At 42.9% G+C, this 15,486-nt stretch overlaps 2 protein-coding genes across 2 annotated transcripts; both read left to right on the top strand.

Annotated features, from left to right (window-relative positions):
- Nucleotides 1-610: 610 nt before the first annotated feature.
- On the top strand, nt 611-4,324 carry LOC311034043 (uncharacterized protein; the record flags this gene model as incomplete). Its single annotated transcript, XM_084041783.1, has 5 exons — nt 611-836; nt 1,955-2,158; nt 2,493-2,727; nt 2,993-3,083; nt 3,941-4,324. The coding sequence occupies 5 exons, from the start codon at nt 611-613 to the stop codon at nt 4,277-4,279; spliced, it is 1,095 nt and encodes a 364-aa protein (XP_083897909.1). The 3' UTR covers nt 4,280-4,324.
- Nucleotides 4,325-7,440: 3,116 nt separating this feature from the next.
- LOC311034042 (UDP-galactose translocator-like) lies at nt 7,441-15,101 on the top strand (the record flags this gene model as incomplete). Its single annotated transcript, XM_084041782.1, has 4 exons — nt 7,441-8,425; nt 14,190-14,256; nt 14,651-14,939; nt 15,042-15,101. The coding sequence occupies 4 exons, from the start codon at nt 7,441-7,443 to the stop codon at nt 15,099-15,101; spliced, it is 1,401 nt and encodes a 466-aa protein (XP_083897908.1).
- Nucleotides 15,102-15,486: the final 385 nt, after the last annotated feature.

Genomic DNA, 15,486 nt, shown 5'->3' with positions numbered 1-15,486 from the left:
GACTGCACACACCCACACAAAACGAATATTAAAGTTACTACATACTGTCATGAATTAATAATAACATTTATCACGAGACACCGACAAATCACAACAGATCACTATCTGCTCTCGGCCAGCAAGAGGAGCTCTCCTTGCTGCCTGCAGTGTGTGTGTGTGTGTGTGTGTGTGTGTGTGTGTGTGTGTGTGTGTGTGTGTGTGTGTGTGTGTGTCAGTGATGGGAAGTATTTTTTTTTTTACTTAAGTAAAAGTATCAATACTGCAATATAGAAACACTCCAAGTAAAAGTCTGGTAATACAAATTTACTTGAGTAAAAGTAGGCTACAAAAGTATTGGCATGAAAATGTACTTAAAGTACCAAAAGTAAAAGTACTCATTATGCAGAATGTCCCATTTCACAAGTTTTCAAATTTATAAAATGTATGAACATCTTTTGAAAATGGCAGAGCTTGTACAGTAGATCAGATCGGCTATTTTGTCCTTGCACTTTGTGTGACCACTGACTTCCCGAGGACGGTGGTGTCGGGTGTCAGGGAAACAGCTGGCTTGAAACCCTGCCCACCTGAACACACCCCCTTTGTGGAGCGGTTTTGGTGAAGAAGTGTGAAAATGGCGAGAGAAATGGATGGTAACAGCAGGCAAGGTAGTAGTCAGCAAGGAAAAAAACAAAGCAAAAGAGCATTAAAAACGGCGAGGAGGCAGAGGTGGGAAGACGGGCTGATCATTGCGGTCAGTCAGTACCCCACATTGTACGACAAAACACTGGTCGACTACAGAAACAAGTTGAAGACACTGGACTCATGGAAGAAAGTATCTGCTATGGTTGGCGAGGGAGGTGAGTTAAAATACTAGCAAAAATGCTAAATATATAATACTCACATTTCTTACTTAAGTAAAAGTATCAATACTGCACTGTAGAAATACTCTGTAGATCAGGGGTCTTCAACGTTTTCAGGCCAGGGACCCCCTAGCTGAGAGAGAGAGATGAAGCAGGGACCCCCTCTCTTTTACTTTTTTTTTTTTTAAATTAGCTCTTTTTGTTTCTCTACACTCTTCTGCTATTTTTTGGCTAAAGTTCTCCTCAGAAAAGGGATGCTAGGGTTCAAGTGGTTAAGGTAAAAAAAAAAAAATCACAGCACACAAAGATTTGGCGGACCCCCTGTAGTAACTCTGAGGACCCCCTGTTGAAGACCCCTGCTGTAGATCTACAAGCTCACACGTGTGAGCTTGTAGATAAAAGTAAAAGTACAATATTTGTCTCTGAGATGTAGTGGAGTAGAAGTATTGAAAATACTCCAGTAAAGTAAAAGTACCTCAAAATTGTGCTTAAGTACAGTACACAAGTGCTCAGGGCTAACATGTTACCTGATTATTATATATGAAAAGTTGTAATATTTTGGAGGTTTGATCTGTAAAAATGCTGATCAATATACTGATCGATTCTATCAATCATGGCCTACTATTTGCATCCAAGTGCTTGTGATGCCATATACTGCTTGTGGAAGTACAATTGCATCCGACTGAACTTAAACTAGAATAAATCACTGTATTTCAGTTGAGATAATGGCTGGCATTTTATTTTCCATCTGTAGCTGGCAATGTATGCACAACAACATGCATAATCTGCAAGCGAGAGATGCATTTTTCCTATGTGTAATTTCACAGCCCTCAGTCCTTTGCATTAGTTATAGTTGGATAATAGAGAGATAAGCATTTATGGGACAACATAGAAGCATGACACCTGAAAGCAGAAATGTTCATGCATGCACAGTTCTACATTACTTAGTTGTCCATACTGTCTAGTTCACTTGGCAAATAACAAGCACACTGTAATGTCTAAATGTATATGAATAAATACATCATTTTACAATGCATGTTATAATTGTTATTTTGATATGATGTAGCTGCTGCTTTACTCAGGTCACATGACATGTATTTTGTGTTATTCCCCAGTGGTAGAGTGCATGAAAAGGTGGAAGACCTTGAAAGAGGGATACAAAAGACACCTGCAAATGGTGAAGGACTGCAGCACAAGTGGCTCGGCCAATGTGCCCATTAAGACCTGGGTATTTGCTACGGTCATGTCCTTCATGAAGGACCATCTTGAGAAAAGGGACACGACTGGCAACATGGAGATGAGCGCTGCTACCCCCCAGGGTAATCTGCACCATAATCTTCATGTACATGCACTGAAACTGTTCTTGCACTAATGTCTAGGAACAGATACCAGCTGCTATGCTCATGCACCTTTCGAAATCTCATGTACATATATGTTTTGGATGGATATGCTATGCGTATATGTAGATACGTCGTTGTCTCTTCTATCTTTTTATTCCTTATTAATAATCCCCCCCCCCCCCCCTCTTTCGCCTTTCTCTTTTCTTGAAACATTCAAAAATGGAGCTTGCACTAAAACAAATTTCCCCCACTGTTTTACACCTGTAAACTTTGGATGTGACAATAAAGATGATTCTGTTTCTGATCCTACTAGGACCAAAGCACAGAAGCACATTTAACTGCCCGGGCACCAGCGGCGTCGTGCGGCCTCCAGGACCACTTAAAAAGCCACTTAAAAAGCCTGGTGCCACTGCCTCCCGCAAGAGGGCTGCAGCAGCTACCCACCCCCACACCTTCCAACCACCAGTACCCGATGAGTTCACCCTGAACCTAGGTCCCATATTCAACTGCCCAGCAGCTCAGGGCACCAGCAGCAGCCTACCTTCTAGGTTTGTGTTATTGTTACATCCTGTGTACAGGTACATAAGAGTAAAAGTTATTGTTGCAAATCTACAAGCTCACAACGCCTAGTGCTATTTTCAGCAAAGAGGTTTGGTGTAGAGGGGGAAAAAGAGCACAGAGTGAAAGGTTAAGATTACTAAGTATCAAGGTTTTAATTGGTTAAATGTCTATGCTTTATAATGTACTTTTGTGACTGAATGGTTAGTGTTTCCTTCTGTCCTGATTTATTTTTGTTCTTTTCTGTACATGTAGATCTCCATCTCCCGAGGGCACTACAACCCTACCTCCTTCTGCTGTCCAGGACCCCAGCACCCTTTCGGAAGAGGACATCCCAGAAACCCAGGTAAGGGCTGGGAAATATGTCATTATTGCATTGATATTGGAGAGACTAGGTATTCACATGGATTAAAGTTCTCAGTCGCTACAACTGATTGCAGTCATTTTGATTCCATAGAAGGCATCATTGTCTTCTATGGAAGCATGTCGCACACAGGTCGCGACACGTAGTGAGCTTGTAGATAAGCTATTTTCTGATGTTTGTTATTTTAAAATTAAAGTGTTTGAATTGATCACAAAGCAATCGAATACATGTTCAGAAGAATCTTCAATTAAACCCTAATAATCTCAGTTAATTTAGACACTTCAGCTGAGAAATAACCAGACCATTGATTATCCATTTACCATTTATTAACCATTACCATATTAACCATTTACCATATATGCAATGATATTGTATTCAAGTTTGGCGGTGTGACTCTGCTCTTGTGATATTAAAGATTCCCTGTGCAAACATGTCACAGATATTCAATCACACAACCCCCAGAGCAGAGCATAAATACAGTTTTACATAAACATTGAACCTTCAATTAAACTACCACATATCATAGTACAATCCATAGAACCACAGTACAATACACAGAATCATAGTATAATCCATAGAACCACAGTACAATACACAGAATCAACCTATAACAATATGAACTAAATGCCACAGGGAGGTGGAGGTAATTTGAAAACCTACAGCTGTACAACCTGCAATGACAGCTACCACATACCACATTCACGCTATTTCACAAATCAATCAATCACAGATTAAGCCTAACAAAACTTTTGTCATGAGCTTTTATGTTATTTTCAAATCTTATATGACTGACCAAAAGTAACGTGATATTTCATTTTGTCCGTATCGCCCGGTTCTAGACCCAGGACAATCCAGATTTGGGGCTATCTGACTTTCAGATGTCTGAGGATGAGGAGGACGTCCCAGTGCCCCGAAAGGTGCGTCGCCATCAGGCAAACTCCCAGCACCAGAACATGACGGCCTTCCAGGAGAGTCTGGTGTTGGCAATGGCGGAGACCGCTGGACCCTCTGTCCCTCACACTGTTCCGCAGGCTCTGGATGGGGACGACCACTACTTTCTGGGCATTGCCCACACAGTGAAGACGTTGTCGGCCAGGGGGAAGGCTGTGGTAAAGATGAACATACTGCAGGTAGTCAACAATCAGTTGTTCAAGGAACTGGGAGAGCAGGGACTGTAGTGTGCTTTTTTTTTTGTAAAAAAAAACAACACACTACAGCTCCCCTCCAAAACACACAACACCTAGCCTGGCATTGGCCAGACTGATAGCGTGGATTCACTCTCACGTTCCTCCCCGGTATCAGTCTGGACTTCGGCCCATAGGGAGCGAGTATGAGAAATCAGAAAATTATTTGGATGCTTTTCACTGTTGTACGGACAGCAGTTGAAATGCATTGATGATTTCTCATACTTGCTCCCTTGCGCCGAAGTCCAGACTGATACCGGGGAGGAACGTGAGAGTGAATCCATGTTATCAGTACATACTACACCTCCCCTCCCAGCTCATAGCGCTGCACCGAGTGCCGCGATATGAGCTTGTAGATCTGCTATTCTGGGGGATTCCACAAATGTGTTCTAAATCCTAACAGTTTTTTGAAGGAAGTTATATTGCAATAATATATTGTGGTTCTCAAACTTTTTCATGTCAAGGACCCCCAAAATGTATGTATTTGGCCATGGACCCGCATCTGAAAATAGTTTTGTTCCAGGGACCCCCAGAAGCAAAGATTTGAGTTAAAAATGTTGTCTTTAAAAAATAAATAAATATATACATAAATATGTTCAACGATTTTCAAAAATAGCAAATCTACAAACTCATAGCTCAAGCTCATAGCTGAGCTTGAGCTATGAGCTTGTAGATCTGCTATTTTTGGACATTCTCCTCTGACCTGTGGCAAGGCTTTTATGCACTATTGTTTGGTGACCTTGTAGGTCGGCTATTTATTTTGTTTGTTTCCTTTTTTTTACTTTTCAAATAATTGCACTGGAGTAAAAGTACAATATGTAGTGGAGTAGAAGTATTGAAAATTGGAAGTACTCCAATAAAGTTAAAATACCTCATAATTGTTACACAGCACTTGAATGCAGATGTTATTTTTTGTATTGTTATTAAACATGTTCTTGCATAACTGCATTGCACAGTGATTCTGTGTGCCCACAACGCGTCGCAATGAGACGCGTTGGGAGCTTGTAGATCTGCTATTTTCAAAAGATTTTGATACATTTTATACACATGATACCTTGTGAAACGGGACTTTCTGCATAATGAGTACTTTCTACTTTTGGTACTTTAAGTACATTTTGATACGATTACTTTTGTACTTTTACTCAAGTAAATTTAGAATTCCGGACTTTAACTTGTATTAGGGCGCGCTCCCACCGCACTTTTATTTTACCTCTGGGGCAGAATCTACCAATGCTTTGTCAATGCAAATGCGTGGATTCATGGTCTTGCGCATTTTTTCCAAGAATCCACGCATTTGCATTGACAAAGCATTGGCAGATTCCGCCCCAGAGGTAAAATAAAAGTGTGGTGGGAGAGCGCCCTTACTGTATGCTGTAGTATTTCTACATTGCAATATTGATACTTTTACTTGAGTAAAAAAAGTGAGTATTTTTCAAACAATACTGGGATACGGTTGACACGTTCTCACACATCGTGAAGACTTGGGCACAATGTCTCAATTCCATGAGCCAAAAATGCAGATGGTGAATTTAATAGGATTTCTTTTGGTGGCCATTCCCCATGGGACAGCTAATTGTAAGATATATCATGACCAATTGATTTCCACCCAGTTGGCCAAGACAAGCACTTTAATCCGTCTTTAGAGAAGGACTGTTGGTGGGATCATTTGGTCCTTTGTTTATACCATTCCACTCGCTTGCTGATTCTGGAAGACAATGAGACGGTGGCACAGATTTATTTTGTTAACCCATTAAGGCCGGGAACGCATCTGTGTGTCATTTTTAGATGTCTTTGGCTATTCAAAAAAAATAGCAGATATACAAGCTCATAGCGCGGCACCGAGTGCCGCACTATGAGCTTGTAGATCTGCTATTTTTATTTTTTTTAAATGGTGAACAATGTTGTGAAAATCTTTGCTTGCTGCGGATTCTACAAATGTATTCTAAATGCTAACAGTTTTTTTTTAAAACCTATATGTTGCTATAATATCAGTGGTTCTCAAACTTTTTTCACATCGGTGCCGTGCTATGAGCTTGTATATCTGCTATTTTTTTTTAATAGCCAAAGACGTCTAAAAATGACACACAGATGCGTTCCCGGTCTTCATGGATTAATGAGTCCCTATTGACACATTGAAGCTCTGACAGGCTTTCTCTCAACACTAAGGAACAAATAGTGCTGTGCCAGTAACAGACGTCTGCTTGAAAACTATGGCTGGCGTGTCACACACAGCAAAACACACTCCCAGACATAACAAATGCTTCATTCAAAATAGAGTACAAAGGAAAACCTTGAAGTGGCCTAGAGAATTAAATTGGGTTTTGTCAACAATTCAAGCCATTCTGCAAAAGTTTTTGTAGAACAATTCCATTGAGACGTTTAAAGCCAGTGCATTATTCCTGTCATGACTAATACAGGAAAAAGAAAGAAGAGAAAGTAAAAAGGTTTTAGGTTATTGTTATGATTATTATGTGTCGTTTTGCATCCATCCTTTATTAAAATCGGCTTAAAGGGGCTGTAAACAGGAAATACCTTGTTTGGGTCTTCAGGCTAGAAAAAATATTTCACTGCCTTCAGTAGACCCCCCCCCCCAATCAACATCTTATTTTTGGGCGGTGCAACCGCCCCTATACAGTATGTGAGGTTTGGACATTGACCCAAATTGCACCCCCCCCAACCCTGCGGTGTGATTGGCCACCAGTGTACCCCCCTAACCCTGCACCGTGATTGGCCACCATGACTCTATTCAGGACTGTGATTGGCTAGAAACACATGACACCATGAATGGCCAGCATGTCCATTTGGTTTCAATGAAACCACTGGGTTCTGGGGGCTTGGTCTAAGCGCACCGTGTTACAAAGCCGTCTCACACTGTCCATGTTGGTTGATATTGGGTTGCCATGGTTACCCTATTTCTTAAAAGAGTAGAGGCCAGCCTATAGAGCTGTGTGGAACTCCATATTTGGTATAGAGTGACATCATGTTTGCTAGTATATTACTACTATAAAATTATAGTATAAATAAGCCATTTCTCTGTAAAAAGACAAAAACATTTGAACTTTACTTTAGTAGCTGACCAAGACCACATCAACCTCTGAAGGATGTAACAACTGCTCCGAGTCACCATTGTCTTTAACAGCCGTCGTTGCCACAACATGGCGAGCAAAGCCGGTATAGAGAAAACAGCAAAAGATGCTACAGTAACTAAGAAGTTGAAATACATCAGCCTGGTGGTGCTGGTGGTCCAGAATGTGTTGGTCGCCCTCAGCGCGCGATACGTCTGCACGTTGCCCGGCGACCGTTTCCTCAAGACCTCCGCCGTTGTCGCGGCGGAGACCCTCAAACTTCTGACCTGTGTGCTCGTCATCCTCCTGCAGAACGGAGGCGATCCGACGCGAACGGCGTCGTTCCTGTACGACGGTGTGTTGGTCCAGTACAGAGACACCCTGAAGATGCTCCTCCCTGCCCTCCTCTTCACGCTACAAAACAACCTGCTGTACGTGGCCATATCCAACCTGCCCACCGCCACCTTCCAGGTGACCTACCAGCTGAAGATCCTGACCACGGCGTTGTTGAGCGTGTTGATACTGAGAAGGTCTCTGTCCAGAGTCCAGTGGCTTTCCCTGCTTCTCCTGTTTACCGGGGTGGCCTTGGTACAGGTGCAGCAGCATGGACGGAAGGAACTGGCCATCTATTCGTCCGGCCAGAACCCCTCTGTGGGTTTGGTCGCCGTGCTGTTCTGCTGCACGACGTCGGGGTTCGCGAGCGTTTACCTTGAGAAGATCCTCAAAGGAAGCTCCGCCTCCATATGGCTCCGAAACATCCAGCTGGGACTCTTCGGCACGGCCCTCAGCATGCTGGGAGTTTGGTGGAAAGACGGAGCGGCGGTCTCCGTTAATGGATTCTTCTTCGGCTACACTCCGACGGTGTGGGCGGTCATTTTCAACCAGGCGTTTGGGGGCCTCCTGGTGGCCGTGGTGGTGAAGTACGCCGACAACATCGTCAAAACGTTCGCCATGTCCTTGTCCTGTGTGATCGCCACGGTGCTGTCGGTCTACCTGTTCGGTTTCCATCTAGACCTTCTGTTTGCGTGCGGTGCTGCCATGGTTATAGGAGCCGTCTGCATGTACAGTTTGTACGGTACAGAGCAGCAGAGTGGAGTAAAAGTACGACATTTGCCTCGGAGTAGAAGTAAAAGTATTGAAAATTGGAAATGCTCCAGTAAAATACACATACCATAAACATGTACTTAAGTACAGTACTTGAGTGAATGTACTTATTACTTTACACCACTGCTTACTCCTTGCTGATGTACTGTAGAGTCATTTTTACATCACACAGATTGTCTGTTTTCATGTCTTGTCAACACTGTTGCAGTCGCAGGTTGCTTTCTGGTCTGCTGATCAACCACAATGTGTTACAAGCATCTGTATGAGGTTGCCTTATGTAACAATGGTTCTTCATATCTGTGAGAAACAAAATCACTATTTTAGCTGCACTACATTGATGACACTTCCCACCTGACCAGACTTCCAACCCTGGCTTTTTTATTTGTGGATTATTTCCTTTCACCTGTTCTTGGCCTTCTTCCCATAGCTGTCCACCACCTCTGGCCTGATCCTCTTATCCTCCCCCATGTCGTCAATGATGCTCACAGTGTCATTGTGTGTAGAGATTATTTTGATAGTATATTGTTCAAACTGATGCTAGGTTCTTGGTTTACCTGCAGGATCCTAGTTTCTTTAGGCACTACGCTGTGTCTCTCTGCATTCTATGTGTGTGATTACCTCACTTACTGTAAGTTTCTCTGGATAAGAGCACCCGCTAAATCAGTGGTTATCAACCTTTTTCATGCCAAGGACCCCTAAATTGATTTACATTTGGCCACGGACCCCCATCTGAAAAGGTTGTGTGCCAGGGACCCCCAGGAGCAAAGATTAGAGTTAAAAATGTCCGCTTTAAAATATATATATACTCAAAGATATGCACACATTTTCTTTTTTTTTTCAAAACTAGCCAAAGCTAAGTGGTTAAAATGATTATGACGCTACTGGCGCTGGGGACCTCCCCCCCTCCCCCCCCCCCCCCCCCCCCACTGGTTGAGAACCACTGCGCTAAATGCCTGAATTGTACTGTACTGTACAATAGAGTGTGCCAACGCGTCGTCACCACAGGGGGGCGCGGCATAGTAGCGCAGACATGTTTGTTTTGGGCAATGTTAAGTCAACCTGGTTTATACCCCTCAAAGATGTCCGCTGCTACCAAAAGACACTTGTTGACGCCCCCTTCAGGATTTTTGGCACGCTCTATATGGTAAGTGAGGTGGAATCACTCAAATGTTGTCTTTGTCTGCCATGAGGGAATACAATTTCAGCATTCTTAAATTCACCTTCAAATTTGAGGGGAATGATCATCAAACTGCACTTTCATCTCTCAGACGGCACCATACAGAATAAACAATAAAGCTCAGACAGAGAATACAGAATAGTCTAATAGATTGTGTTTGTTTGTTTGTTGTTATTTAGTAGTCATCTGTTGTGATGGAGGTGACTCATCCACCTGCAAGCAAACAGCAAGCTCAGAGAACTAGATGAAAAGGTACAGTGTCACATGACATGTTCTGAAGTTTGTTAAGCACATACAGAGAATATATGCATTTGGGTGTTATGTCTGTATTGATTTTTTTTTCATTACTTTCACTTTTACCAGAGTCATTTTCAGAGTACTTTTTCCACCAGCCTTTGGGTGGCAGACAGCTGCTGCCAGACTGGGAGCATGTAGATAGTCTCTGGAGACAGACTGGTGCCTCACACAATTTTCAAATTTCAAATCTAGCAATCTGTACAGAGGAAGTGCTGAAAAGCCACGGAAAATAAAGCGGATGCCCCCCTCAGACACACACACACATGCACATGTCGTTTTCGCCGTTTTGCACGTATATTAGACTGTAAATGAAATTAGTCAAAGCCTATCTAGCTTGCTACTTAGCAGAAATGGAAAAGCAAAATAAATATCTGAAACAGAAATGACAAACAGAAGACTAATAGGGGGCATAATTACAGACTCGCTGTACAATTTGAACATTGTGGAAGGGTGGCCTGGCTCGAGAGACTATAGGGAGCATTTGATATTTAATTGAAAGTAGTAACATGGTGAGAAAAGATTGGAAAAAAATCATATTGTGTATAATTAATTCCATTTCGTTGGAATCAATTCTTTCCCCTTCATATGGGAAGCGGCCGTGAAGCAGTTGGCGTTTATGAAGTCCCTTTACGCTCCCCTCATTTACAAGAAGGCTGTGAGCCAGTGTGCCTTGTTTAACAGTCATAACCACATGTCCCTGCATCTACTGTATAGCCAATGAGTTGAGGTAATCATTCCCAGCCTTCCCTCATTCCTTCCTTGACAGACATACACAAACACACAAACACACATTCATGTCATTCCTAGACAACATTTCTTAATTTGGTAACACGTAATAAATACACGATTTTTACAAAACAAAACAAAAACTCAATATTGCTCAATACCAGCTGGAGAAGAATGACAAACTGGTTATTAACTGGCTAAATAATTTATGTGTGTGTGTGTGTGTTAGCTTAGACTTCATTTGGTGTTAATTCACCACATTCATTCTGCCTGGAATAAATGGAAAAAGTCATAAATTGTGTGATTAATGGCTGAGAATTTCAAATAGCTTTAAGAAATTCACCTTTGAAAATTGATGAGGCTGGGAATGAGGTGAAACCAATGCTGTCATGAAAGACATCTGTTTTAAACAGTTCCTCTGCATGTTTTAGTAATATAGCCCATTGGTTCTCAAAGTGGGGTCCGGGGACCCCCAGGGGTACTTTAGGGGGTTCCAGGGGGTCCCCAGCTAAATGATGGATAGGAACCAAATGGACCCTTATGCATCTGTAACTCTGATAGTGTACAAATGGAACCAAATGGACCCGTTGGTTGCATTTGTACACTATCAGAGTTACATTAACATTGATTTTACAATATGAATTGGGGTCCCAGTGATATAAATGCCATTACATGGGGGTCCGTAGCCTAATGCATGTCAAACGGGGGGTCCTTGAAATTAAAATGGTTGAGAATCAATGCTAGAGCCGTAAAAAAGCTTCTCTTATGAGGGTCCCTGGCTTATCTTTTCAAATGGGGGTCCGCGGGCTAATAAGTGTCAATTTGGGGGTCCCTGGCGTGAAAAAGTTTGAGAACCACTAATATTGCCTACAGAGGTCATGGTATGTAGGCTTAAGCAGTCAAGTAGAGTGCCAAGATTAACAATTAACTTACTAGGATAGCAGGTCAAATGTTGCATCAAATATTGCATCTGTCTAAATAACATATTATTTCAATGAATCTTGGTTGGATTCTTCTAACAATGAGAAGTTAATTACATGACACCATATCAAAGCAATGACACTAGAATAAAGGATATTTCATGAACAAATAGTCTGGTGTTGTTGTGATACTGCGTTCACACTGGCAGATACCAGTGGTGTAGAGTAACTAAGTACATTTAATCAAGTACTGTATTTAAGTACAATTTTGAGGTACTTTTACTTTACTGGAGTATTTCCAATTTTCAGTACTTTTACTTGTACTCCATCTCAGAGGCAAATATTATACTTTTACTCCACTACAATTATTTGAAACTTTAGTTACTAGTTACTTTGTTGGTTATTACATTACATTACATTACATTACAGTCATTTAGCAGACGCTTTTATCCAAAGCGACTTACAATAAGTGCATTCAACATAGGTAGGGAACAAAACTACTAATCACCAGAGGTCTTAAGTGCATTTCCTGTAAAAACAAGCAACCAAGAGTATACCTAGCGCTAAGGTAAAAGTGCAATATATCAGCTATCTACTTTCATAAACACATGAGATAAAATAGCCAAATCAAATGAGCACGAGCTAATAGATCCAATACAACAATACAACAATAGTTCCTACAACTAGTTAACAACAAGTAGGCCAGGCAAAGAGGAAGGGTAGTGTTTCCTGAAGAGGTGGGTTTTCAGCCTGCGGCGAAAGATGGGCAGTGACTCTGCTGTCCTGACATCAGTGGGAAGTTCATTCCACCACTGTGGGGCCAGAACAGAAAAAAGTCGTGACCGTGTCGATCGACCAGAAGGACCGTTGAGTGGGGAGGGAGTCAGTCGCCCCGAGGTGGCAGACCGGAGTGGTCGGGCAGGGGTGTGGGCATTGACCAAAACCCGGAGGTAAGAAGGAGCTGTTCCTTTCACTGCCCTATAGGCTAGCACCAGGGTTTTAAACTGAATGCGAGCCGCTACGGGGAGCCAGTGCAGAGAACGGAGAAGGATAGTTGTGTGAGAGAACTTTGGGCGGTTGAACACCAGACGAGCCGCAGCTTTCTGAACAAGCTCCAGAGGTCTGATGGCAGATGCCGGAGCACCAGCCAGGAGGGAGTTGCAGTAGTCCAGGCGGGAGATGACCAGAGCCTGGATGAGCACCTGGGCTGCCTTCTCCGTGAGGAAGGGGCGAATTCTCCTGATGTTGTAGAGGAGGAATCTGCAGGACCGTGTCACTGATGCGATGTTAGCCGAGAACGACAGTTGATCGTCCAGGGTCACACCCAGATTCTTCGCAGTCCGAGTTGACGTCACCACAGCGTATGAATGAATCACTTCAGCTCACTACAAGCTCACAATGCGACGCATTGTGAGCTTGTAGATCTGCTAAGTTCAAAAGATTTTTATAAACATTTGAAAACTTGTGAAATGGGACATTCTGCTAAATAAGTACTTTCTACTTTTGGTACTTTAAGTACAATTTGATTCCAATACTTTTGTACCTTTTCCTGACTTTTACTTTATTTCTACATTGCAGTATTGATACTTTTACTTAAGTAAGAAATGTGAGTACTTTTTCCATCACTGGTCAGTGGATTAAAGCAAAAATCCATCTCTAACAAGGCCTTAAGCATGCCTTCCACATGAAGTGACTGATGGGTGCAGTTCTTCTTGTCACAAATACTCATCACTGTGAAAAAACGATTTGCAGTCACAGATAATGGAAGTTTGTGATATAAAAGAAAAAAAGCTCCACCAAGGCCACCTTCTGTCTCTTGTCCTGTTGCCTCGAGTCAAAAGGATGACCTACAGTGCACACACTTCCATTACTTCTTGAAGGGAATGGAGCCACTTCGAGCTGCAGATAAGAAAAGGACAAGAATGCAGGCAGACAGAGTGTTCTTCCAAGGTCCATGAATTGGTGCAACCATTGTTAGCCTGTTACTGTTAGATACATTCTGAACAACTAAAAAGTTTTCTGAAACACTTATGTTGCTATAATATCAGTGATTGGGGCGGCCATAGCTGAATGGTTAGTGAACCCGCCTAGGGAGCTAGAGGCCCTGGTTGCCCCAGGTTCGATTCCAGGCCAGGTCAGCATATGTGTCGATTAAATTAAATTTGTCCCTGAGCAAGACTCGTAACCCCTAATTGCTCACAGGTTCTCATTGGAAACAAGACCGCAAGGACTTTCATGAAGGACCTCTTAAAAGGAATTATCCTTATTCTCAAACCTTTTTCATGTCAAGGACCCCCAAAATGATATGTATTTGGCTGTGGACCTCCATCTCAAAATATTTTGTTCCAGGGACCCTAACATTTTTGGGTAATTTAAAAAAATATATATATATATATTCAAAGATTTGTCATTATCACCTTTGTATTGATGATTTGTCCTGATGATCTGCAACAGAGTTCAGCCCTGTAGCCCCCGGCAAGGTTTTTTTTCGCAACTTCAATAATGCAGCATTTCTTGATTACACTAACTCTTTGGCTGCCAATGACGAGATTTCTCGTCATATTTTGCTATGGCCCACACTGCCAACGACGAGAGATTTTGTGGTTTTCCACTAGATGGCGCTGTTCGCTCGCCTATTGGTCACAGTTTGGCTCCCAGAGAAGGAGAGGAGCAGCGGGTCACGTGATCGCAAAAAAACGCACAGCCCGTTCACTTCCTTGTTATTCGATCTGGAAGAATGGCTTTTTCCGCTGCTTCTGTTGCTTTTTGAAGAAAACAGCCTACATTCAACTGGCCACAACTATAGAACGGATGCTGACGGCGGCTTGCTCCCCCCCCCCACAATTCTAGGAGACTCGGAGACGTCTTTTAAAGCGATCGGGGGATCGATCATACTGGAGATAAATATTCTATGATTTTTCAAAGGTGAGCGAAAATACTTGAAAATCCCTGGCAGTGGCGTGGCAAAACTATGTTTTATTTCTGGCAGTCACTAATATTGTTTGTGCCGGGAGAACAATCTCTCTGTGTCGAGGTCGAAAAGATCAAGATGCTGATTGTGTGTGGACTCATACAGGAAGAGAGGAGGGAGGCTGGGGCCCACATCACCATCATTCAACAGGTCTGCTGTAGAGAGAGAGTCAGCAGCTTCAAGTTCACATAACCGAGGACCTCTCCTCCTGGGAAGAGCACCTTTATTGGGCCATGTGGAGAAAAAGGCACAGCAGCGCCTCTTTCAACTCAGGCAGCTCAAGAAGTTTGGCTTTGAGCCTTCCACTGAGGCACCACGAGAGGATCCTGAGTCGATGCCTCATTGGAACTGCCCTGCCCTCAACCACAGGGGGGAGGAAAGAGCATCAGAGGATGTGAGCTTCACTCCATCCAGGATAATATACAGCGTACAAAGGATGGTGTGTCAGTAAAGCCTGTAGGATTATCAAAGACCCCCATAGCCACCCCCCTTTCAGCTGCTACCGTCTGGCAAGCAGTACTGCAGCCCCGCAGGCCTGGACCAGCAGCCCCCGTGATAGCTTTTTCACTCACACACGCACACGCACGCACGCACACACACACACACACACACACACACACACACACACACACACACACACACACACACACACACACACACAGAGGCAGCTGTGCATACAGTACACGATCACACACAAGAAGGTTAACGCCCACGTATGCACATTTTATTAAGGTGGGACCTACACATCACACCACATGTTATTGTGGGCATGTTCTGCAATTTTACTTTCATACATTTTCATATGGGATGTAACAATAAATCACGAGCTACTGCCTACTGCTACAGCCTGGTGCGGTTCACATGAGACACAGGAGAGCACAGAACCCAGAGCTGCTGAATAAAAGTAATTGCTCACACCTGTGCCTGACAATGAATTAACT

The sequence above is a fragment of the Gymnoscopelus microlampas genome (assembly GCF_963454915.1).
Source record: "Gymnoscopelus microlampas genome assembly, chromosome: 18".
Lineage (NCBI taxonomy): Eukaryota > Metazoa > Chordata > Actinopteri > Myctophiformes > Myctophidae > Gymnoscopelus > Gymnoscopelus microlampas.
Note: the sequence above shows the minus strand (reverse complement) of the source record. Positions and strands in the feature narration are given on the sequence as shown.